This window comes from Eublepharis macularius, chromosome 4 (genome assembly GCF_028583425.1).
Source record: "Eublepharis macularius isolate TG4126 chromosome 4, MPM_Emac_v1.0, whole genome shotgun sequence".
NCBI classification, from domain to species: domain Eukaryota; kingdom Metazoa; phylum Chordata; class Lepidosauria; order Squamata; family Eublepharidae; genus Eublepharis; species Eublepharis macularius.
In genome coordinates, this window is record NC_072793.1 from 153431641 (window position 1) to 153456085 (window position 24445).

General features: G+C 43.3%; 1 protein-coding gene across 1 annotated transcript in view; it reads right to left on the reverse strand.

Moving 5' to 3' along the window:
- The window catches only part of TTLL3 (tubulin tyrosine ligase like 3), a 31579-nt gene extending 8196 nt beyond the window's left edge, over positions 1-23383 (reverse strand). Inside the window, exons 1-14 of the mRNA XM_054977394.1 lie at positions 23356-23383; positions 20873-20939; positions 18260-18373; positions 17766-17869; positions 16520-16694; positions 11910-11971; positions 11600-11728; positions 11280-11394; positions 8938-9066; positions 7369-7385; positions 6793-6959; positions 5216-5364; positions 3203-3446; positions 1686-2121 (exon numbers count right to left, since the gene is read on the reverse strand). Coding sequence (XP_054833369.1) covers positions 1686-2121; positions 3203-3446; positions 5216-5364; positions 6793-6959; positions 7369-7385; positions 8938-9066; positions 11280-11394; positions 11600-11728; positions 11910-11971; positions 16520-16694; positions 17766-17869; positions 18260-18373; positions 20873-20939; positions 23356-23361 — 1914 coding nt within the window. The 5' untranslated portion in view covers positions 23362-23383. The remainder of the gene's footprint in view (positions 1-1685; positions 2122-3202; positions 3447-5215; positions 5365-6792; positions 6960-7368; positions 7386-8937; positions 9067-11279; positions 11395-11599; positions 11729-11909; positions 11972-16519; positions 16695-17765; positions 17870-18259; positions 18374-20872; positions 20940-23355) is intronic.
- Positions 23384-24445: the final 1062 nt, after the last annotated feature.

The following is a 24445-nucleotide window of genomic DNA, read 5'->3' on the forward strand; positions in this document are numbered from 1 at the left end:
CTGTTTCTTGCTTTTGGGGGGGGGGGCTACTATTTATTTTGTTTTCCTTTAATCAAATGTTGTAAAGAGCCTTGAGAATATTTTATCAAGAAAGCAAGAAATAAGTATTTTAAGCAAACAAAAATTACTTAGCCTGTGTGATACAATAATTACAGAGTTGGACTGGGACAGGGGAGATGCCAATTCAAAGCTTCACACTTTCATGAAGCTCGCTGGGAGACTCTGGTCCACTCACTTTGTCTCAGCCTTGCCTACTTCACAGGGTTAGTGTGAGGAGAAAATGGGAAACTGAGAACTATGTATCCTGTCCTGATCTCCTTAAGGAAGGGTAGAATAAAAAACGTACTAGGCACGTAGTTAGTTCAGAGCATTTATTCCCAAATGATAGTTCCAGAGGGGTAGCTATGTGAGTCTGTTGCAGCAAAATTAAAGAGAAGTGTAGTGGCACCTTAAAGACAAAACAGAATTTATTCCAGCAGGGAAGTCTAACTCACAAAAAAAAAATATGCTGGAATAAATTCTGGGAATCTTTTAAGATGCCACTCTGGTTTAATTTTATTCCCAAACAGGGAGCTCTGACACTTGCATGTGGCTTCAGAGACCTGTTTATGCCCAGAAACTAAGGTGGCTTCCACATGGGGATATTCCTTTGCATGGAACGCAGCGTGACCCTCCCAGCAGTGGTATTCAGAGGCTTGTTGCCTCTGAACATGGGGTTTCCTTTAGTCAGCATGACCAGTAGCCATTGATGGACCTCTCCTCTATGAATCTGCCTAATCCCTTTTAAAGCCATCCATGCTCATGGCCATCACTGCAGAGAATTCCATAATTTAATTACTCCTTGAGGAAACATTTCCTTTTGTCCACCCTGTATCTATTGCCCTGTATCTATTACTTATCAAGTTCATTGGCTGCCCCCGAGTCCCAACATTATGGAAGAAAAAGGGTCAGTCTATCAACTTTATCCATTCCATATACTTCTATAAACTTCTATCATGTCCCTCCTTAGACACCTCTATTCTAAAGTGAAAAATCCCAGGCTCTTCAGCTTTTCCTCATAGGAAAGGTGCTCAAATCCTTTAATCAACTTGGTTGCTCTCTTCTGATGTCTAGGAGGCAGAGAGCAAGCAGACAGCTCTTGGCACTTACAAAGGATACAGGATGCTAGGAGTGTTCAGATGCTCCTAAGCATTTTCTTTCTTTTAAAAAATCAGGTGTGTGGAGCCCCAAATCCAATCAGGACTATGGTGGGGGGGGGACTTTTCAGCCTTTCCCCTCCTATATGCCAGATAATGTGAAATGGCCCTGTGTAGCTGTCTGCTACTTGCACCATTTGCCCACCTCCCTCAAATTCATGTCAAATTTTAGATTGTAAGATCCTTGGACCCTGCAGAGTGCCAACACCTGCTACTTAAGATCCTTTTATACAGGAGACATCAGGGATTGAACCTGGGATGTTTTGTGTGCAAAGCTTGTGTTCCATCTCTGAGCCACAGCCTCTCCTCAGTTTAACCAGGCAACTGCCCCTGGGGCTACCTGAGAGTTGTGTGGGGAGAACATAAGGAAAGGGAGGCAGAGTCAGCAAAGGTCAAATAACAGTAGTCTGGGAGGATGCTGCCTCCAGGTAGCCATCACAAAAGGCAACTCTGCCTGGTCTGTAAGGCTTGGCAGATAGGGCCACTCACCTGTTTGCAGATGAGCTCAAAGCCTCCTGTGCTGCAGGTGCGGTCATACTTGCGGTCGATGACCACCCGTAGAGTGTCTTCCTGCACACTGGCACACAGCCGGGTGGTGATGGCAGTGGAGGCTGCCATAGTTGGGCTGGCGTTGATCTCAATCAGCCACGGCTGGTAGTTTTCTCCGAAAAGAAAATCTGCACCGTAGAGCTCAAAGCTGTTTTTGCGGAACTCAACCAGATCTTGTGAAGTTTGCATGGCATGTATGATTGCGGCCTTCATGCCGGGCACAATCACCTTTGACCAGGCATCTGGTGCCCCCACCTGACGCAGGTGGATCTGGAACTGCTCTGATGACCACATGTTGTCGGGGGGCAGCTCAGAATGGCGGTTCTGCGAGTTCTCATAGTGCTTCTGGATGGAGTTATTGCAGAGGTGGATGGAGCTAGGTGGGAGGGGAAGATGGGATCAGAACCAAGAGGCAGCTAATCAGACACAGTGGCTAACAATCCTGGATTTGAACAGGGAGATGCAGGTTCAATCCCTGCTTAGCTATGATGCTCTCCATCCCTGGTGCATAGGAGTCTTTTGTCTCTGCATGATTGCTTGAAGGTCCTATACCTGACTCCAGGATCTCACACCTCTGTTCCTACCAGCACTATCCACCATTTTAACAAATCCTGACTCCCTCCACCTTATCCCTGCAGCCACAACTAAGTTATTTAGTATATTTCTTTACTGCTTTTCCTAAAAAGTTCAAAAGTTTCCAAGCATAAAATATCATATGCAATAAAATAATGAACTCATCTTTCTAAAACTAGAAGAACCAATATTTATTTATTCATTTACTATATTTATAGCCTGCATGTCTGAGACTCAAAGTGGGTTACACAGAGTAAATTGATGCAATCAATATGATGAGATATCTACTAAGCAATGTACTAGGATTACAGAAATCTGAACAAGTACAGAATATTAGACATGATACAAAATGCAGATACAATGCAGAAAAATGATATTACATCAATAGAAAATAATGTTGTGACAGCATGGTCATACATACAGCAAACAAATAATACACCCTGTACGCAGTAGTATAGTTCACAGTTCCTTTCCCTTTATAAAGCACCTTCCTGAACCATTCTGTTATAGTACAGACTTCTGTCTTTACAGAAGTGCCCTCCTAAGCAATTCTGTCAACCAAAGGCTCTTCTTAAAAGCTCTGTTCTGAATTTCTTTTTAAACTGCAGAAGAGAAGAAATAGCCCAATAAGAGCTACACAGATTTTCAAAACTGCAGTTCTCTATGTAATCTGGAATTATACGTTTAATAATGATGCAACCGGACTCGTTTACATTTTGAGTGACTTGAGCAGAACTTTTGATGAAGTCATGACAAGGCAGCACATCTGTTTGTCTCTCATATATGCAGAGGCGCACACATGCGCGTGTGCACACACACTCTCACACAGAGGAAATATAAAATTTGCTTCTGTAAAAAGAGGAGACAGGAAGTACAAAACTCACGTGTCCAGGTTTCGCAGGGAAAAAGGCTGTGTAGAGAAGCGGATATAACTGTGCTGGTAGAACCAGATAGTGAGTGGGTTCCAGTCAGTTACCAGGAACCATTGGCGCAGGTCAAATTTTGTACCGAATATGAGCAGTGGTGTCTCAATGTATTTCTGCACAACCCACTTGCCATCCTTGACAATCATGGGGTCGCAATCCACTAGCTTCACAATATCCTCCAAGCGATCCATACACATTATTCCTGTTACAAAAGAATCAGTCATTACCACAATGTATTGTCGAAGGCTTTCACGGCCGGAGAACGATGGTTGTTGTGGGTTTTCCGGGCTGTATTGCCGTGGTCTTGGCATTGTAGCTCCTGACGTTTCACCAGCAGCTGTGGCTGGCATCTTCAGAGGTGTAGCACCAAAAGACAGAGATCTCTCAGAGCCAAGCTACAAGTGACGCCTGACACAGGTTGGACACTTGTCAGCTTCCCTCAAGTTTTGATGAGAAATGTAGGCATCCTGGTCTTGCAGCTGTAATGGAGAGCCAAGCTGTAAAACTAGGATGCCTACATTTCCCATCAAAACTTGAGGGAAGCTGACAAGTGTCCAACCTGTGTCAGGCGTCACTTGTAGCTTGGCTCTCAGTGTCACAGTGACACTGAGAGATCTCTGTCTTTTGGTGCTACACCTCTGAAGATGCCAGCCACAGCTGCTGGCGAAACGTCAGAAGCTACAATGTCAAGACCACGGCAATACAGCCCGGAAAACCCACAACAACGATTACCACAATGGTTGTATGTCTTTCCCACCCTATCCTGTTACCTGCTTACTTCACAGCAGAACTTTCAAAGTGCTTGTCTCTTTCTGCAAAGCCTGAGCTGCACACGCATCCATCCAGAACTGATGCCTCAGACTTTAGGCCACAAAGCGTGCCCTTGCTTTACTGCCAATAAATCTCCACTCAATGGACAAGAAAGCTTAAAATTTCACTCTTCTCAAAGCAGCATGGTTTGGTAACCTTGTGGCTGTTAATACACTCCATGCTGAGTCACCCTTGAAGACAATCCAGAAACGGCAACTGGTTTGGAATGCAGTGGCCTAATTGTGGTCGGGGGGTGGCCAATGGGAACACATCTTGCTCACTTTAAAACAGCTACATTGGCAGCCAGTTTGTTTCCAAGTACAATTCAAGGAGCTGGTTATGACTTTAAAGCCTTTCACAGGCAAACCCCACATATCTGAATGGACTGTCTCTCCTCCTATGTTCCTGTATGGTTTTCATGTTGCCACTTCCAGCCTGAACCAGAACCTATACACTTTCTATAGTAGCTCCCTACCATATGGAATGTGCTCCCTGAAGATGTGGGGGAAATGCTATCTTTAGATGCTTTCTGGAGGCACTGCCAGGTCATTTTATGCACTAGGGCTTTTAACGGAATGTATGTTGTATGCATTTGGGGGTGGGAAAGTGCAGGTTTTATTGTACTTTTTGAATTTGTAAGCCACCATGAATCACAAAGAAAGGGTAGGGTATAAATGTTTTTAATTTACATGCTTTATACTTCATTTATGAACTGATGTGGCTTACATTGTTCTCTCCTCCATTTTATCTTCACAACAACCCTATGAACTAAGTTGGGCTGAGTGTCTGACTGGCCCAAGGTCACCTAGCAAGTTACCGTGAGAGGATGGGTATTTGAATCTGTCTCTCTCAGATCCTAGTCTGACAATCGAAGCGCTATGCAACACTGGCTAAGAATAACATTTGCTCATGAGATTGGAGGCCAGGTAAAACATCAGGAGACTTGTGTATAGTGATTTAGCATACTGAAGGCAATAAGAAGAAGAAGCCCAAGAAAAGCATAAAGAACGATTGAGAAGGGGTGTTACTGATCAAAGGACAAGCCCAACATGAAGAAGCCCTTAATGGAATGTGTTTTTCAGTCTCCTGATTTGCGGTGGAATTTTCTGGAGGATATCAAGAGGACTAACCCCTTTGCAGGTGTTCTTTCATTGCTCTCACCTCTGCCCCGGGACTTGGCTCCTGGCTTTACAATCCAGATGTTTTTATCACCTTCCATGTCCAGCTGCGGAACCACTTTTGACAGCCGCTGCAGAAGATCTTCACACTGTTCAATGTGGCTGCCCGTCTGCATCAGGTTTGCGCCCGCACTGCAACCACAGATACTTCAGAGGAATTCCTCCATCTTTCTGTCCCCATATGGTTTGAGCAGACAACTATTTTAGGTTGAAATTTATTTCAGGCTCAGGTGCAGTTGGGAGGAAATGGGGGAGAAATTCTGTTTTGGAATAATTGAGGTTTCCACATTTTACAGTAGCAAGAAAAGTGTAGGGAATTAAAATCTTAGATGCCAGGGAGCATATGGTTGGCACTTCCATGAAGTTGACACTTCCATATCCAGCACTATGCACTGAGCCTCATTCCTATTCTCTTCTTGTTCGTTACTCCCTTCCCCTCCACATTTTGCAATCTCCAACTTCACTTCCACAGTTCACAATACATAAGAAAAAATTAAATTTTGAAAGAAAAAAGGCAAGCAGAACAAGACATACAATTAAACAAAAATGCCTATTTTATATATAAACTCACTATATTTTGCAAGAGTGATTAATGTTTTGCATACACAATTGGGACACACTTCTCCGTTTCTGATTCCTAAAAATCTAATATTTGAAAATAGAATACTACTCTGAATTCTCACAATTACTGGCACCCACCCGGGGGGAGGGAGCGGGTTGATCCTGAAAACATACAACTTCTGCTAAGAGAAACCAGATCTCACCTGGCCACATCTTCTACTAGTTATAGAATACAAGCTCTTTGCAGAGCCCCCCACACCCGCATCCAATCTGAGTTTCTCTATAGGTGAATTTTGTATTACTTGTTTGTCTTGCAAATCCATTGGCTGCAGAGGGCTGCCACAATGATGATGTTTCCCAGGAATGCTCAGAGGGGGAATGGAGAAGGCAAGGGAAGAGATGGAGGAGGAAGAAAAGAGCAGACTGTAGAGAAGGTAAAGATACAATATACAAAGATGGTGTGTCCTGCTCAATCAAGTTCAACCTAGCTAAGTGTGTATAAAACACAGGGTTCGCGCCAAAGTTTCCATTCTGCGAATGGCAAAAGCTTGGATCCACTAGAGTATTCCTATGGGCAGAAGGGGGAGAGATTTTTTTGCCCCTTTCAATACAGATCCCCAACTCCCCCCTCCCCCTACTGTTCCTGAGGGTCCCCTGTCCACCTGAAGCACCATTTCAAAGCTGCATTTTGGGGGCAGCGAGAAAGCTGAGCTCCACTGACAAAAATCTCTCCCCATCAGCAGAAATGTCTGGAAGAGTCAAGCCAGAGCCTTCTGCCGATCAAGAAGCTTTACTCCAGTGCAAGGTATCTTGCTCCAAAAGAAAAGACGCATTCCATCAGCAGAAGGCTCCTGGTACCAGAGGAGCAGCTGTGCTGTTGCTAGAATGGAAACTCTGGATCCAATAATGGGCATAGGCCATTTGCAAAATATGGGCCACCTGGTCTCAGAAACTGGTGGTCTTGTGGTGTGGAATTTATGTCACATCCCCTATACTTACTGGACTACCTGGTAGTAGCCTTGTAAAAACTGCTCCCAGTGTGCCTTTGTCATCAGCAGTGGAGATCCGACATCTTTGTCAATGTCCTGGTGCTTCAAGCTACTCAAATACTCCTCACAGGCTTGTATGGCAGTCTCAAGCAGTTGGGATGACAGTACAGACTTTTTCTTGCGGGTGATGCACTGCTTGGCTTCTGCAAATAAAAGTTTGAGCCGGGGTAACTAGGTGGCTGTGAGACGGCCTGCTTATGGAAGGAAGATGGAGAAGGGAAAAATGTTGTAGTTGATGCTAACTTTGAATCAAAGCAACCGATGGAGCACACGTGCTGCTAAAAAGGAGATACGGGTTGTTTTCATAAACTTGGTTTAAATTGGCACAGAAAGCAAGGGAACCGCAGACCAGTAGCCAGGTCAGTCTGATGTAGCAAAAATGACAAGTCCTATAAAGACTGAACGATTTTACAGGCATATGTTTTTGTGGGCTGAGCTCATTTTACTTAAACGTGCTGATCTTACTCTTGCAAATAACTCAGACTAAGGACATCTATGGTGTTTCAAATAAGCCTCATGTTTCAACTTTGTTACCAGGTTCAACTCAGTAAAGTGTGTTTGAAACCAATCCTCTGCAAATTTAATCTTGCCTTCAAAGACCTCAATAGTAAATAGGTAAACCTGCTTCTTAGCAGCTGGCGTTCAAAATATGTTTCAATGGTAGAGGCAACTGCTTTGCTAGCATTTTATTCCACCATTGGAAAGATCTGTATTTATTTCTGATTTATATTTGTGGTTACAAGCAGCAGCTTTACTAGCTCTGCAACCAATCACAGACTAACACAGACTAGTATGTCACATGTATACTATGGAGTGCCCAAACTCCTGAGCCTCCTGCTTCAACAGGATAAAGGCTTTGATAAGACAGATCCACTGCCTGCACTTCTGAAGGCAATGCACAGAAGCCAGTTAGCAGCTCATAAGCTGAGTTCCAATGGACAGAATGGAGAGACTTTAGATCCTCACCAGGCAGCCAGGGCATACAGAGAAAAGAGAGAGGAAATAAAGAGAAGCAGTATACATGTGACATACATTGAAAAACTGAAAACAAACAAGTAGCACTGCCTAGTCAACACTTGATGGAAGAATATGTTGCTCGTCATGTGGTAAGACATCACACATGAGTGCATGTATGGAGTATTTGACCCATGTTTTACTGACTTTCAACTCCCAGATGTATTTGCGCAGGAAAAAGGTATTCGGCCTGAGTTCATTTATCAATTTAAGCCCCTGGCAAGAACTGTTTCTCCAAAATTGCTACCACCAAGCTGAAAAGGTGCTCAGATGGCCCCAAATAAACATAAGCCATAAGGAAAGACTGTTTTTTTAAAAAAAAAATCTGGGACTGCTGTGTATGACCCAACTAATGCCTGGAATTAAAATGGCAGTAGCTATGTCAAGCAGGCCAGGAGCCAATACACCAGGCAAACCACAGTTCATATCCCCTCAAGCCGTGAAGCTCACTGAATGGCCTACGGCCAGCTGTGCATGAGCCCCCCCCCCCATCCTAACCTACTGCACAGAGTTGGTGCAACGATAGCATACATGGCCTCTCTTTTTCATGTTATCTTGAGCTTCAGAAGAAGGGTGGTATAAAAAAGCGACATATATGATCAGTCTGAAAGATATGGGGGAGAAGTCTACATTTTAATTTTCCTGGAGCAGCAAAAACCCTTGGGCTAGCGATGCATGTGAAAACACCATCAGACATTAGTAACAAACAAATGAACAAAAAACCAAGAAAGGGACTCAAGGTGATATAAGACTCATGTGTGAAAATTCACATTAGTGTCACAGAGGAAATTCTGAGCACTCCCTACATATTCACAGCCATTCTGCTGTTTCATTCTGTTACTAGGTGTTAACAAGCTTTCTGGGCAGTCTGCAGAGTAGGCTGGAGACTAAAGATGTCAACTCCTAATGGAGTTAACACAATTTTATGTGGGCAGTCATGTTGGTCTGCAGTAGAAGAGCAGGATTTGAATCCGGTGGCACCTTAGAGACCAACAAGATTTTCAGGGCATGAGCTTTCAAGAGTCAGAGCTCCCTTCTTCAGACACCAGAACACATAGATTCTGTCCACCGCCGCACTCACCTTGAGACTCCTTGTTATCAGGAAGCTCATCCTCACTAGCCTCCAGTGATGCAGTGAAGGGAGATTTGTGCCAATGTCGTTTCACCACCACTTTGAGAAGACTCCTGGCTGCAGTGAGCTGGAAATCCTCTACCGCAAGACAGAAAAGGGGCAAGGGAGAACAAACATTACACCTGTTCTGTTTCTAATAATGTACTTATTTCTATCCTACCCCCAACCCAGGGCCCGGGGAGGGTAACAGTAATTAAGAATGGGACGCCCAGCTCTGTAACAATTTTATTCAGCTTCGCTTCCTACAAGTGGATGAAAGCCATCCCACAGAAGCTGAACTGTAACTATGAAAAAAACAATCCAACTAAGGATGAAGAGAGGTTTCAGGAAATGCCCACTCAAACTCTATTCATACTTAATAAAAAGGACACAAGAGCTATTTCCCTAGACCACTGCAGCAAGTGCTTCCTTTCCCTCTGACCCACATTTAGATGGTAAGCTCCATGGGGCATGAATATGTTTTTCTTTCTTGTTATGCCACTCTGTCAATCACCATCCACTAGAATAATATCCAGAGCTTTTTTTCAGCAGGAACGCGGTGGAACGGAATTCAGGAACCTCTTGAAAATGGTCACATGGCTGGTGGCCCCACCCCCTGATCTCCAGACAGAGGGGAGTTTAGATTGCCCTCCACGCCGCTCAGCGGCATGGAGGGCAATCTAAACTCCCCTCTGGAGATCAGGGGGTGGGGCCACCAGCCATGTGACCATTTTCTCCGAGGGCAGCCCACTAAGTTCTACCACCTCTTTTCCCAGAAAAAAAGCCCTGATAATAACAATCTGAAAACAATACACTGGGTGTAGTTTGGTAGGCATTAATAATAAAAGATGACAACATATCTGTTCAGTTTGGTCAGTAACCAATCAGGAAACTTTACAAAGGGACGAGCACTAAAGCTGTGCAAGGCAGACCTAAGATGAAATATCTCAACAAGGTAGATTGAAACCCTTCAGAAGAACCTTTTTGGCAGTATTTCCTTGAAACAAAATGGCCAAAACACAGTAAGGGCCAAACATGTGATGATGGGATTTGGGATTTGAAGTCCACAACATAGGAACAGCCCTACTGGATCAGACCAAGTGTCCATCTAGCCCAGCAATCTGTTAAACACAGCAGCCAACCAGCTGACCTGGAGGGACAAATTAACCATAGAGGCCAAGACCTTCCCCTGATGCTGCCTGCAATAACTGGCATTTAGAGGTTTGCTGCCTCTAGTCACCATGGCCAGTAACCACTGGCTAGTAGTCATCATGGCTGGTAGCCACCGGTGGACCTCCTCTGTTCCATGCTCATGGCCATCAAAACATCCACTGGCAGTGAATCCCCTAATTTAATTACTCTATGAGTAAAGAAGTGTTTTGTGTCTGTGCAGAATCTATTGCCCATCAACTTCACTGGCTGCCCCCAAGTTCTAGTATTATGGGAGAGGGAGGAAAAAGTTCTATCTGTTTTCTGTACCCTACACGTAATTTTATAAAGCTCTTTCATGTCTCCCCTCAGTAACCTTTTGTGAAAACTGACAATTCCCAAACTTTTTCACCTTTCCTTTCACGGTTACTTTCCTACACTGAACTTCATTAGCTATGCTGTTGCCCAGCCCCTCAATTTAGAGAGATCCCCCTGGAGCTCTTCACAATCTGCCTTTTCACCATCCTGAATATTTGGTATCCCTTGCTAATATGGCCACTACATTGCTCACCCCTATTCCAAATTATTTATTTATGAACTAATTAAACAGCATGGAGCCCAAAACAGACCCTTGAGGGACCTCACTGCTGACTCCCCCCCCCCACCACTGTGAGAACTGTCCATTTATCCATACTTTCTGTTTCAATTCAGACATGTAATTCATCATAAAAAGTAGTCCCTAATGGTCAGAGCAGGTTATTAGAATTGGAATGGGAATGCTGGAGAAGTTCTGGGTTTTTTAAAAAAGTGTCGCTGATATGGGTCTCGTTGTATAGTTCTGCGGATTAAACCATACTTGGGATCCTCCGGGTTTTTTTTAGGTGAACTACATGTCTGGAGTTGTGGTCCCAAAGTTCTTTGTTTGGGTTGCTGAAGTTTGAGAGCTGTTGTTATGGCAGCAAGGAGTCTCCCCCTGCCCCGCAACATACACACATGCAAAGCAAGCTCGGTGAGATATCTAGAAGCATCTCAGTCTGCAGCACTGCTGAAGCTAAGCAGGTGTGGATCCAATCAACCACTTGGATGGGACATTACAGGGAGCCCCATGAAGACTGTAAGTGGCTTAAAAAAAAAGTAGAGCACTTTGTACAGGGAGCTCTTACCAATGAAGGCATGTTTTTCATCTGCAGCTCCCAGTCGATAACAACGTGGAAAAAATGTATCCGCATCAGCCTGGTCAAACCATGGCAGGTTACGTAGATTAAGGCATAGTCCCACCTGAGAAAGAGGGGATAGCTTTGCAACAGTTGAATTTCCTGATTCCACCCCCCCCCCCCCCAGTACACTCTTCAATCATTTTATCCAGAACTTGTAGGCCACTGGGTTCAGGCTCATTTGCACAATAATGCTGTGCGCACATGCACGCATGCAAACACAGAGTATTAACATGACCTAGACTTTGAAGAAAACAAAATCTGCCCACCTTGGTGGTGAAAGTGCCAGCCTTGGCATAGTGATTCATCATCTGGTCCTTGCGTAGGAGGCGGCAGTCAATGACATCACGCCGGTTGGTCCAGATGAAGTAGGGGATGTGGTTGCGAACCAACCTTGACTGTCAAGGAAAAAGGAAAAGGCAACTAGCAGGTGAGTTCAGTGCAGCAGTACTTAAGATAAGAAATGATGGGAGACAAAATTGCATGGAAAGACCAGGTAATGTAGTGTAAGGGAGGTTGATAATGCTGCACAAACATGAAGATCAAGAACTCAAGGGGGTAGCGCGCTAAGCAGCTTACCATGAGGCTATAGGTGCCATCTGCATCAGCATCCTGTTCATCTTCCTCCTCCTCCTCTTCATCTGTAGGAAAAAAGATCAGAAAACCAACAGATGACGTAAGAGCCACCAAGGTAATCTGCCATGCTGCAGATAGCTTCCGAAGCTGCTTTTAAAAAAAATTAAATAATGATGATGAGTTCATGCAAAGATGGGTGCTTATCCATGCTTATTGATAAAAGTTGTCCGCTGCCACTTCTCTCAGGAGGAACCCTATCAAAAAAAGAGAGAACTGAAAAATTATGGTAATTTCCTGAAACATACAAAATAAATCCAAACAATTCAGCAAACAAATATACACAATGAATTTAAACAAGTCAAGCAGATCACTGGACATGTCTTAAAACAAAGTTGGGAAGAAAAAAACATTGGGCCAGAGACTAAGCCAAGGGGGTGGGGGGGTGGGTGGGTGGGAAGACTAGCATTACAGGGAAAAAAATACAAAATGTGTTTTTAAAATGATGGGGGATAATTCTCCCCCAGTTGGAACAACAGACATCACAGGGTATGTGTGTATGTGAACCCAATATTCCAGTAAAAAAAATTCACACAACTTTGGCTGGCTGCCACAGGAGAGAAAAACAGAATTATAAATATGGCTCTGTGTTCCAGCTATAGACTTCAGCTTGCCACCATCTGGGTGTTCACTCACTAAAGGTAAATAAAGGCCTGATAATGAGTAGGCCATATACTTTCTCTGCAGTTGCTCCCATTATATGGAAAGGCTCCGTAAGGAGGTAAGAGGGGGGTACTGTCTTTATACTTTGGGCAGCAATGCTGTAAGGCTATTTTATTCACCAGAGCTTTTAATAGAGTGTAATTTGCAGGCATTTTATTAGGTTGGGGTTGAATCAAGTTTTTGTTACTTCAGTGTTTTTAATAATGTATTGTAAACGACCTGGAGCCATGGGGAAAGGCAGGGTATAAATGTTCTAATAAATAAATATTTAAACAAGCCAGGGGCATAAAAAACAGCATGAAACAACATTAAGAAGCCTGAAAACAGCCATGAAAACCATTTTAAAACTCTCAGTTTTAACCCTCAGTTAAAAGCCTGAGTACAAAGAAAAAACTTGCATGTAACGAGCACGAATGCAGCAGCTGCTGGTTTCTCCAGCACATAAATGCTTGATGGAAATGTTACATATCCAATTATTTTAATTGTATATTTTCATGCCAATTTTGTACATTCTTATATCGTTCTTATAACCTCTGGTAGAAGTCAGCAGTTGGTCAGGATAAAAATGCAGGACCACCTTTGATTTGACAGCTTGTTAGCGCAGTTGAAGAAATGGTAGATGTATTGTGCTTTTTGTGTCAAACAAATGTTCTGTTTTAGTCCTATAACCTTACTGAGAAATTAATGAGTTTATCAAGATGTAGCTTGGATGCACCTGTTTTATTAGCTTATAATCATTAAGGGACCGATCATTTTATTTAGAGGTCAACAGCGTGTTAAAGCTAGAAAGATTTATCTTTGTCATTCTATAAAAAGTGTCATGTAGAAGTCAGGATTTTCTGTTGGTGGCATCAGTCAGAGATGATTCCAGTTGAGATATGGTTTTAAGGATGACTATACTGTCCTGTTTTCGTTTGAAAATGTTCTGATTTCAATCCTACAACCAAATCTAGGTGGAATATGCATATTACAGTCATTCTGCATGCATATTACACCCATTTTGCAGTCACTCCATTACCTGTCCATCAATTACTAAAGTTCAGTTCAAGGTACTGACTATCATATACAAAACCATGCATGGCCTTGGACCCTCATATCTGTAGGACCCGCCTCTCCTACATTCTACCATGACAGTTCTGCTCAGTTGTTCAGGGGTTTTTTAAGGGTGCCACCTTACAAACGGGCATGATCAACAACAAAGTATACGTGCTTTCTCTGTAGTGGCTCTCCATTATGCCTGACAGTCTTGAGAAGGCTCCCACTCATCTGTCATTCTGCAAACTATGCAAACCAGAGTTGTTCAGGGAGAACTTCTATAAAGGTATATGCTATAACAGAATGGTTCAGAAAGAAGTTTTATAAAGGGAACGGGGCTGTGGACTACATCACTTTGTATAGGATGTATTATCTGTTTGCTGCATATATTACCCAATAACTACAGCATTGTTTTCTATTGATACAATACCATTTTTCTGCAATGCCTTTTTTCTGCAATGTATCTGCAACACAGATGGGCACAAACTGAAATACGAACCAAAGTTTGTGACGAACCAGGCCGGTTCGTGGTTTGTGAACCTGCAATTCGTCAGAGCTCATTTCTGATGAACTGCCACGAACTTTAGGCTGGTTCATTTGGTTCGTTTTTTGGTTTGTCACTGTAGATGATCAATCAATTTCTTATGCAACAGGGGATGGACTTCCTGCAGATCTTCTGCTGACCCGGAAGTGGCCTTCTGCTGGCCCAGAAGTGACCTTCTGCTGACCTGGAAGCTACGTTCTCACAAACCAAATGAGCCAGTTTGCGAACTGGGGCAGGTTTGTGAAAGTTCGTGGTTTGTGAAATGCGACAAACCACGAACCGCATAGTTCATTTTTTTTCCAGTTCATGCCCATCTCTAATCTGCAATGTGTCTAATATTCTATGCTTGCTCAGATTTCTCTAATCCTAGTACCGTTACACTGCTCATTAGATGTCTCATCTTATTAACTGTATTGACTTACACTATGGGCCAAACTAGACATGATGGTGTCCTTATGACCGCCATAAGGATGTCGTTGCCATTTTAAAATGCTGTGAGGGCCCAATCCTGATCAGATCTGCAGCATACTTCTCTCCCCGCTGTGCCATTTCAGGTGCCAAAACAACGGGGATGGGGGTGGGGAACTGTGTGCCGCCATTTTGGTTCTTGATAAGGCAAGCCCCTCAGATTGTTGCACTCCAGCCCAATCAAGATCAAGCCCTAGTGGCATTTTAAGATCACGTTAAAATGCCAATGGTGTCCTCATGGTGATCAAAAAGATTGACATGCCTAGTTTGGCTCTGTGTAATCTGCTTTGAGCCTCACTGAGAAAGGTGGACTATATAGCAAATAAATAAATCTAAAACAATGGTAAAATAGGCCAGAACAAGTGTATACATAGAGAGACAAGCATACAAAAATTCCTGTAATGAGAGGTGCTGGAAATGTCAGAATACAGATACAACATTTTATCATATGTGGTGGACATACAAGAAAACAAGAAAATATTGGATAGAGATACATGAAGAAATGCAAAAGATATTAAAACTTGAGTTTGTGATGGATCCAAAAATATGCTATTAAATATTTTACCAAGCAATATTACACACTGAATTATTTAAGTATATGGTGACAGTGACAAGGGTAGTATTTGCAGCAAAGTAAAAGGCAGTGGAATGCCCAGATCTGAAGGAATGGAAGAATAAATTAAATAAATATGTGATAATGGCAAAATTAACCTCTTTTAAACATAATAGACTAACTTCAGAATTTCAGGAAAAATGAAGCTTTCTTTAATTAAATAGCTGAAAAATAAGAACAAAATTAAATTCAAACAGAGAATGAAAGAAGGAAACAGAGAATGATAAAAGGAAAGAGTTAGTCAATATATGATTACTGACAACCATGCCCGTTGTGTGAAAAAATACAACAGGCTCTAGAAAACTGTTTCAGTGAGCCCCCTTCCGGTGGCAAGCAGGCGCTTCGCAACAGCCTGGAGGCCAGACCGGGAGGGCACTGAGGGGGAGTGCTTAGGCTGTCAATTGGTAGGCCCCCTCCTGGTGGCAAACGGGCACTTTGCAGCAGCCTCAAGGCCATAGTCATCAGTAACGTGCCTGCATGAGGATAAAAAGTGAGTTGTCGCCAATACAGCTTGCCTTTTATATAGTAGGATAACAAAAACATTATCTGATATGAAGTCAGATGGGAAAGAGAGAATAAAGTTATTTAAACAGAAGTGAAATATTAAAAGTAAAATTTAAGTAAGTTCTATATAAATGTATGATTTTGAATTCTGAATATAGATTATAGTTTATACTTTGTTTGTAAACTGAAATATATAAAAGAATTTTTAAAAGGAAAAAATTCCTAGCATCATCAATGTTATAAACTTGTAAACATGATTTCTTGCTAGACACGATATGTAATGGAACAAGATGGCTATCAGATACCTCTTGCCTCTCTATCTTGGTACTATCCAGAACTAATGGAATACATTTGAATACAATTTTAAGTTTAGCTTAAGTAGCTAAATGTATTAAACATGATGAGACATGCTGATGTTGCACATTCTCCATTACAATGACAGAACTCTCCCTTAGAGAATACCACAGCCACAGTATCTATACCACAAGTATCTATACCACCAGAGGAGACTTGATGGTATGCATAGTTCTGTTCTCTTATCAGTGGTTCTGCATCAGCACTTTTGCTCACAGAAACATTCTTCAAGCATTACAATAATTCTTTGCAATATAGAGTATACATCAGTCTTCTGAACACTCCTGCACAGAAACAGTGAGCCTCAGGGAGGGTAGAAGGCTACCTATAGGAACAAGAAAAGTGAACACGGGCTGACATTCGTGTAGAACATACCATCTTCTGGGGTATCACTATCATCTCCATCTTCCTCCTGCTCCCCATCAGGTATGCGCACCCACTTATTAGCAGGTTTAGGCAACTTGGGAAACTTTCTCTCCACCCATCCCCTGCCACGCAGTCGTTTCCGGATCACGGGGTAGGGGCCATGCACCATGAAGATCTTCCTTTGCTGGGTTCAAGGAGAGAAATGAAGAGGATTAACCACACTGCGCTGCAGGAAGGTTAACAGATCAGTAGTATGGGTGAAACTACACTTCATGATTTATTTATTTAAATAACTCATTTATACCCTACCTTTCTCCCCAACGGGTCTCAAAGTGGCTTACATTGTTTGCTTTTCCTCCATTTTATCCTCACAACAACTCTGCAAGGTAGGTAAAGCTCAGAATGTGTGACTGGCCCAAGCGAGTGAGCTTTCATGGCAGAGTCAGGATTTGAACCGGGGTCAACCCAGATCCTAGTTCTAACCACTATATCACACTGGCTCTCGACACCACACCAGCTCTCAACACACACACACTGGCAATTGTTATTGATCATAAAAAGAACACAAGCCAGCCGTGTGATACCACTGCGAACAAGGCTAATGAAATTTTATGCTGCATGAATAGAAGCACAGTATCTAAGACATGAGAAGTAATAATTCCAGTCAGAACTCCTGTGAAGTGATGGATGCTGTGCTTCAAGAAAGATGTAGACAAACTGGAAGGAATACAGAGGAAGGAAGTGAATACAGTTGGGGCTAGTGTCGGAAAATAAGCTCTGCGAGTAAAGGCTGAAGAAACTGGGTGTGTTTGGCCTAGACAAAGCTGAGTAGAAACATGAACCATTCAACTATCTGGCCAGCTATCATGTGGAAGAGAGGAGAGTCTTATTCTTTGTTGCTCCAGAAGGCCCTGCCAAGTGTCATGGACTTGTTATATGAGGGTAGATTTTGGTGAACTTTAATAGAAACATCATAATGGTAAGAGCAGTTTGACAAAGGAACTAGTTTGGGAGGGAGTTCTCCCTTGCTGGAGGTCTTCAAGGAGAGGCTGTGCAGTCGTCTGTCGGGGATGCCCTTGTTTGAATTTCCTGTATGGATCAGGGGGTTGGACTAGACAGCCTATAAAACTCTTTCCGACGCCAGGATTCTGCTCCTGCATGGCAATGCTCTTGAAAATAACAGAATTGGTATTTTGAGGAGGGGACTCAGCCAGGATCAGGGATAAAGGCTGGCTGAGCAAGTGGGAACCCTCACCTTGATGGCCCTCTCCACAAACTGTCTGGCTTGCTTAAGGCGTTCTGGGTTGAAGGACAGACTGAAGTTGATGGTATGTGGTGAACGTCCATATATCAGAGACTCTGCATATGCTGGAAAAGAAAAGGACACAACTGGCTAAGCTTCCATGCTTTGAGACCTCTCTGAGGCCTTTACCTCATGAAATGTCCTTTGCGTGAGATGTTGTGGAGCCTAAGTCTAGTCACACACACATTCTTTTTCTCCTAGGAAGCCAGAACCAGCCACCAGAGATAACAAATCTCAAGCAGAACTGAGGTGCAATAATAAGGATGGGATGGGGGAAGAAATGGAGACTGAGTGTCCTTACTCCAAACTAAAGAGGGCAGTGTGCTGGTGCCATGCAGAGTGGAACACCTTCCCAACATAAGCACTTACCATCCAGGGAGGGAAGCAACTTGCAGAGTGCCCCCCATAGTACAACAGCACGGGCCAACAATACTTCAGCAACTCACCTTCCCGCCTATGTCTGCTGGTGCTAGGCACAGTGGCTGGCTGGCAGCGAATGGGACGTGGACATTTGCGTTCAGTATTGGGGACAGCGTCTCCTTCAGACTTCAACCTGCCGACTGTAGTCAGTTGGATACAAATTAATAAAAGGTCAGCATTCAAAAGATGCCAAGATCGGTGGAGAGTAGCACTACTAGAAGTCAAAGAAGAAAGATACGCACTGAGCAGGCCTAATCTCTGATGAGATCCAGTGTGGTGTCATGATTAAGACGCTAGACTGAGGAAATCCAGATTCAAATCCCTACTCAGCCATGAAGCTTCCTGAGACTTTCTCAGCCCAACATATCTCAAAAGGCTGTTGTGAGGATGGTGTAAGCCACTCCAACCTTTTTGAGCCTGAGGGCAACTTTGGAATTCTGACACAGGGTAATGGAGGCAACCAGAAAATGGAGGTGGAGCCAACCACAAAATGGCCTCCAAGGGAGCTCGGCACACACACGCAGTGCCCAAATATAGAGGACAAGAGGAATAATTTTTAAAAATACACGGAAAGAAAAGAGGATAAACCTCACATTGTGGTTTTATCTCAAAGCCAATCAGATCTCCAATAGACACTCAGAATACTTGCTGGACAGGAGCCTCACCTGGCCATACCTACTTTCTAAAAACCATGTTGGAGACCCCTGATGTAAGCTGCCCTTGGAGAAGGGAGGATTAAATTGTATTAAATGAATAACATTATAAACTGAATAGAATGAACCCTGTGAGGGGACCTGGGGCACCCCAAACCTTGCCAAAGTCCCCATATACAGGAACAGGCACCATGACAGGGAGAATAGGAAGGAGGAAGACTGAACAGAGTGCTGCTACGAAGAATGATGACGAGTAATCGGCTTTCCTTTTGGCCACTTCTTTGGCTCAGAGAAGCATCCCTACAAGCCTGTTCATGAGTAAGGGCCTTCTTACAGAGAAGGAGCAGTTTTATTATATCTTAACATGGCCCTGCTTTTAAGCAGGGTGAGGAAAACAGCAGTTCCTGGGCTACTATTAAAAGGAAACTCTGTTTATTAAGAGCAAAATCCAGTGCATAGGAGATGTCCACAGAGCTCACTCTCTCACAAACACACTGGCCAGATGTGCAGGTTCCTGACAGCCTAACAACACAATGCCTCTGTACTCTTAATAAAATGAGGTTTCTTTTAAAAGTAGCCCAGGAGCTGCTGCTTGCTTCATCCTGCTTAAAAGCAAGGCCATGTTAGGATATACTTAACAGGGCTGTGACTGTGGCCCTCTCCACTCTGATCATGAAAAGAAGGGGTGGGGGAAGATTTATTACATACACTGTACCAGGGTGAAATCAGTACTGTGGTACTGGATCGCCTCCTTCTGATTCCATTGCCAACCCCATGTTGGCTCCGAATCACAACTGTCCACTGATGTTAAGTTTGTGTGTAACTAAACCAAGGATTTTGACTAGCGTGAAACTGGATGCTTCTCAGACAATAAGGAATGTCCAAGTATAGAGTGTCCTGGTACCAGGCGAGAGGGTTGTGCCAGATGCCCTCCAGGCTTGTTTACTCTGTTCATGGTTTTCATTGTATAAGATAGGGTTGACCATGCCTGAGAGGACCCCCTACAATCTTGCTGCCTACGCTAGGCCGAGCCAAGCTGCATCGGGTGGGGGTAGGTATGCTGAAATAAATGCTGGAGACAACCTTCTGATCCCTGAACAGTTTGGTGAAGGAAAGATAAGATCCCTAGACTAGGTTCATTGTTAGGTTATAGGAAATGCAAACTATATATGTGTTGATCTAATAAAAACATGTTTCGTCAGTATAGAATTGTGCATGCTTTTGAGCGACCCAGAATGTTTAAAACACTTCACATATTCTATCACATCTGTCACAGTAATTCTTACAACAGTCCTTTAAGGGAGGCCAGTATTATGGCTGAGAATGTTTTCCTAAAGATTCCTAGTGAGTTTGTGGCTGAAGTGACATTTGAACCAGTGACCTACCAGATCAAGGCTCAGATTCTTAACCACTCTACTATACTACCCCAACTCTAATCTTTAGACTTCACAGTTTCTGAAGCCTAGACCACCATCCTAAAGATATTGTTACATGTTTATCTATAGATGAAAATAGAGGCAGCATATAAAAGCATAAGCTAATTCTAGACTGTGGCTGGAATTCACAGGCCCACACATACAATGAAACCCTAAACAGTTACACCCTTCTCATTGAAGTCAAGGGGCTTAGAAGAGTGTTGGACTGCACTTGCACACAGAGGCTTTTCAGCTTCCCTTTTGAGTAGCTCCCCATGGTTCCCCTAAAGCACCCCCCCCCAAAAAATCAGAAGGCAACATTCCATGAGGGGCTACACTGTGAGAAACTGCAGCCCTTCTTCCGAGGCAGATGTTGTTGGGAGGGATTGGACAACAGCCTATGACCCTACCCTGTTCGCTGTTAAGAGCTATGCAGCAACATATTCAAGTTATTGTGGGGGACAAGGGGTTAAATCCTAGTGCAGAAACAAGCCCGCAGTGTGCTGAACTTCTGCCCTTAATCTCTCTCTCTATCCTGGGAAGCAAGGTCAACTTGGAGATGCCACCTTACCTCCTCTTCCACACCGCTTGTGCCCTCCGGTATCACCATCCCCTCCTGCTTTACACTTTGGGTACACCTGTGAGAGACCAACAGAAACACAATGCTTTCCTGTGTCCCTTTGACACTTAACGAACAGAGTCCAATAAACTCACCTGGTGTTGTTCTAACAGCCATTCAAAGAACTGCATAGACAGCTGAACATTTAAAAAGTGATAGACAAACACTAAGAAATCTTGAGTTGGATCCCTCCAGAAATCTTCCACTAACATAAGGGGGAGGCAATTTTTGACAATTATCCCCTCTCAGAACAGGCCTCCAAGTCCCTCAAGTTGTTCCTGGAGGTCCTCTGCCAGGAAGTATTTGGGACTGTAATGGAGGAGGGAGGTGAAGAAAATCCACTTTGCTGATGGAGATTCCTTCTGTCAGTGGAAATAATCCATGAGACTCAAGTGCCTAACTCCTATCATACGTCTAAGTCTTGCTCATTTAAGGCCCAATTCTTCTTGGCAGGGACAATATGACACACCCTGAGCTGGTGGTAAAACAAGGGTCTCAGATGCTTTAAAGCACAAGTTTCAGGTGGGTAGCCATGGTGATCTGCAGTAGAAGAGCAAGATTCGAGTCAAGTAGTACCTTAAAGACCGACAAAATTGCCAGGGTATAAGCTTTTGAAGATACAAACTTTGTAACTAAAGGGAACTTTGACTCTCGAAAGCTTATACGCTGAAAATCTTGTTGGTCTTTAAGTGCTACTAGAATAGAATCTTGTTGTTTTAAAGTGTAAGAACAACTTGGATGGGTCATACCAAGGGTCTGTCTATTCCTGCACCTTGTTTCCCGCAGTGACCATGTGCCCCGGAAAGCATACAAACATGGCAAGAAGGCCAAAGATAATCCTTGGTTCCTACGTCCCAGTTAACAGGAATTCAGAAGTGCACTGCCTCTGAAATGGAGGCTCCACAGATGAACTTATCTTCCATGAATGTTCCTAATGCCATTTTAAAGATATCTAAGCTGAGCAGCCATCAGTAGCCCTAGGGACATGAGTTCCAAAGTTAATGATGTATTGTGTGAAGTACTTTCTTTTGTGTGTCTTGAATCTACTGCCCATCAACTTCAGCTGCTACCCCGACTCCATTCTGGTATTATGGACAGGAAGAAAAAGGTTATCTCTGGTTTCATTCACACAGGGTTGTATATTGCACTTAAATATTGCACTATAGCCATCATTTGTAACTGGACTGTCTCGTTGACACAAATCCCCCCCTAATGCAAATGACAGCACAGTAGTGCAATATCCAACACTGTATGGATGCAGTCTCACTTTCAACAACCCATGCCTAATTTTATAAACCTCTAAGAATTTCTCTCTTACTCATTCCCCCTGCTATTCAACTGAAAAGCTTCAAATACTTTTCTTCATAAGGAAGGCACTCCAATCCTGTATCACTTCTAGCATTCTTTCTAAGATGGGGCAACTAGACAATAAGAGATAATGCTGCAAATGATGTGCCCACACAAACACTTTTCTTCTTCAATTACTATAACCCTTTTTCCATAGTAGTTAACCTCCAAAATTTGCTTTATGAAAATTGATCCTTTGCACCTGGACCTCTGGGCAAGAGATGGCATAATCCAATCTGCACACCGACTAGAAAATTGTTTGGTACAAAGTAAGTGTTCAGTGGTAGTGGCACTTTCTGGTTATCCTATGACAGAAAGAAGCATAAAAGGTGAAGTTCTTCAAGCAACCAAGGAGAGTGCCTAAAACGTTGGCACCACCGCTAGGTCTCAGCTTGCTTTGGGTGTATCTGGTCAAGTTGAGCTGTACCTCCACCCGAGCACACTGAACACTAGAGTTTCTTTTTGCCTGGGCCAAAAAGGTTGTCTGTTGCACCCAGGAATAAGCATGCTCTTTATTTCTGTAGGGCTGCAATTTCTTCAAAACAGAGCAAGGCTGTGTACCCATTTTATTTTTATGCATGAATTCCATGTATCTTGTGAGGTTGTAATGTTCAAAGCATAATTAGCATGCTTATTTTGTACCCTGGTCAACTCAGCCTTGAAGATTCTAGTTCTCATAGCTCAGAAACAACGATTAAAAATGTGTGGATGGAATTTAGAGTAATTAAATGCCAGAAAGAGACTAAGCAATAGATACAGGAGTAAGATCTGACTATTCTGGCCAGCTCATTATAACTACCACCTCCCTTCACTGCACATAATCTCCTAACACCATATACCTTTCCCTCTTTTGAGTCTTCAAGTCACTGCAAAAAATTCCAGATTCTTTGAAACCCCAAATCAACGAAGCCACAAATGATGTCAAAATAGAATGGGTGCGCAGCACCTGGAGCACGGATATCTTGGTGAGGAAAGGTAGAACTTATTACCATCAGATGCTGCAATAAATTTTGTTAGTCTTTAAGGTGTCACTGAATTCCTGTTTTAATAACAAACGCACACAGTGTAGCAGCTTCAGGGCCATTCACCTGCATATTCTTGGTGCCAGCTCCAATGCCAGTACAACTCCCAATGAGCAGGTATGTCAGTCATGGCGCACCGCACAGCCACCTGGGAGAGACAAGGTGACAGCTCACTGCAGCAACCAATCAGCTGATTCCCACTCTTCTTATTGGCAACCCATGGAGAAGCTCAGGACAAAGCAGAGTTGCAGACAGACATCCACAGCATGCAATCTACAGTGGGTGTCCCACTCCCTGCTCTAAAGAAATTAGCTACTGCTACTGAAAAAAAAATCAAAAGGGCTTTTAGCAGCGCAGGCGAAAGCTATACTCAATGGGGTATAGAGAGGCCTTACAGCCTCTTTCTAACAACTCCCCACTCCCAGCCTTTTGTTGTTTGTAGCTTTGGGTAGAAACATATCTGACAACTGAATGTACACTTCACATATCTGACAAAGTGAGCTGTGACTCATTAAGGCTTAAATGCTGTTAGACTTTAAAGGCTCCACTGGACTCCTGTTTAATTTTGTACTGAGAAACCCACAGCTACCCCTGTTGACAAACTAACAAGGTTTCTTTTCAGAAATGTTCTTCCTTCACTAATGAGAGTGATCACAACTGGCCCACAAACTTGTGAATGTGGTTGCCAACCTCCAGTGGGGTCTGGAGTGCTCCAGATGGGAGAGATTGGGTCCTTTGAAGACAATTGCTGGTTTGGAGGGTGGACTCTATAGCATCGTATCCGGAGTTGCCTCCTCTTCCAAAACTCTGCCCTCCCGAGGATCTTCTCTGAAAACCCAGGAATTTCCCAACCTGGAACCAGTGATCTTAGTTGTGGAAGCAGTTTCAGTTCCAGAGGAGTAGCCACGGTAGTGTCTTTTTGCAGCAAAACAAATAAATGATTTTGTTGAACATGTAATTCTGATGGTGGGCTCCCATCTAAAATCTTGTGCCACATAAATGTCTTTAAAGTGCCACAGGACATTGTTGCTTCCAAAAAAGGTGAGCCCAATCACAACACATTAGCTTTTTGAAATAAAGCACAGCATTCGTACATAGTTACAACCATAGGATTTGAGACCAGTGGTACCTTAGAGACCAATACATTTTTCAGGGT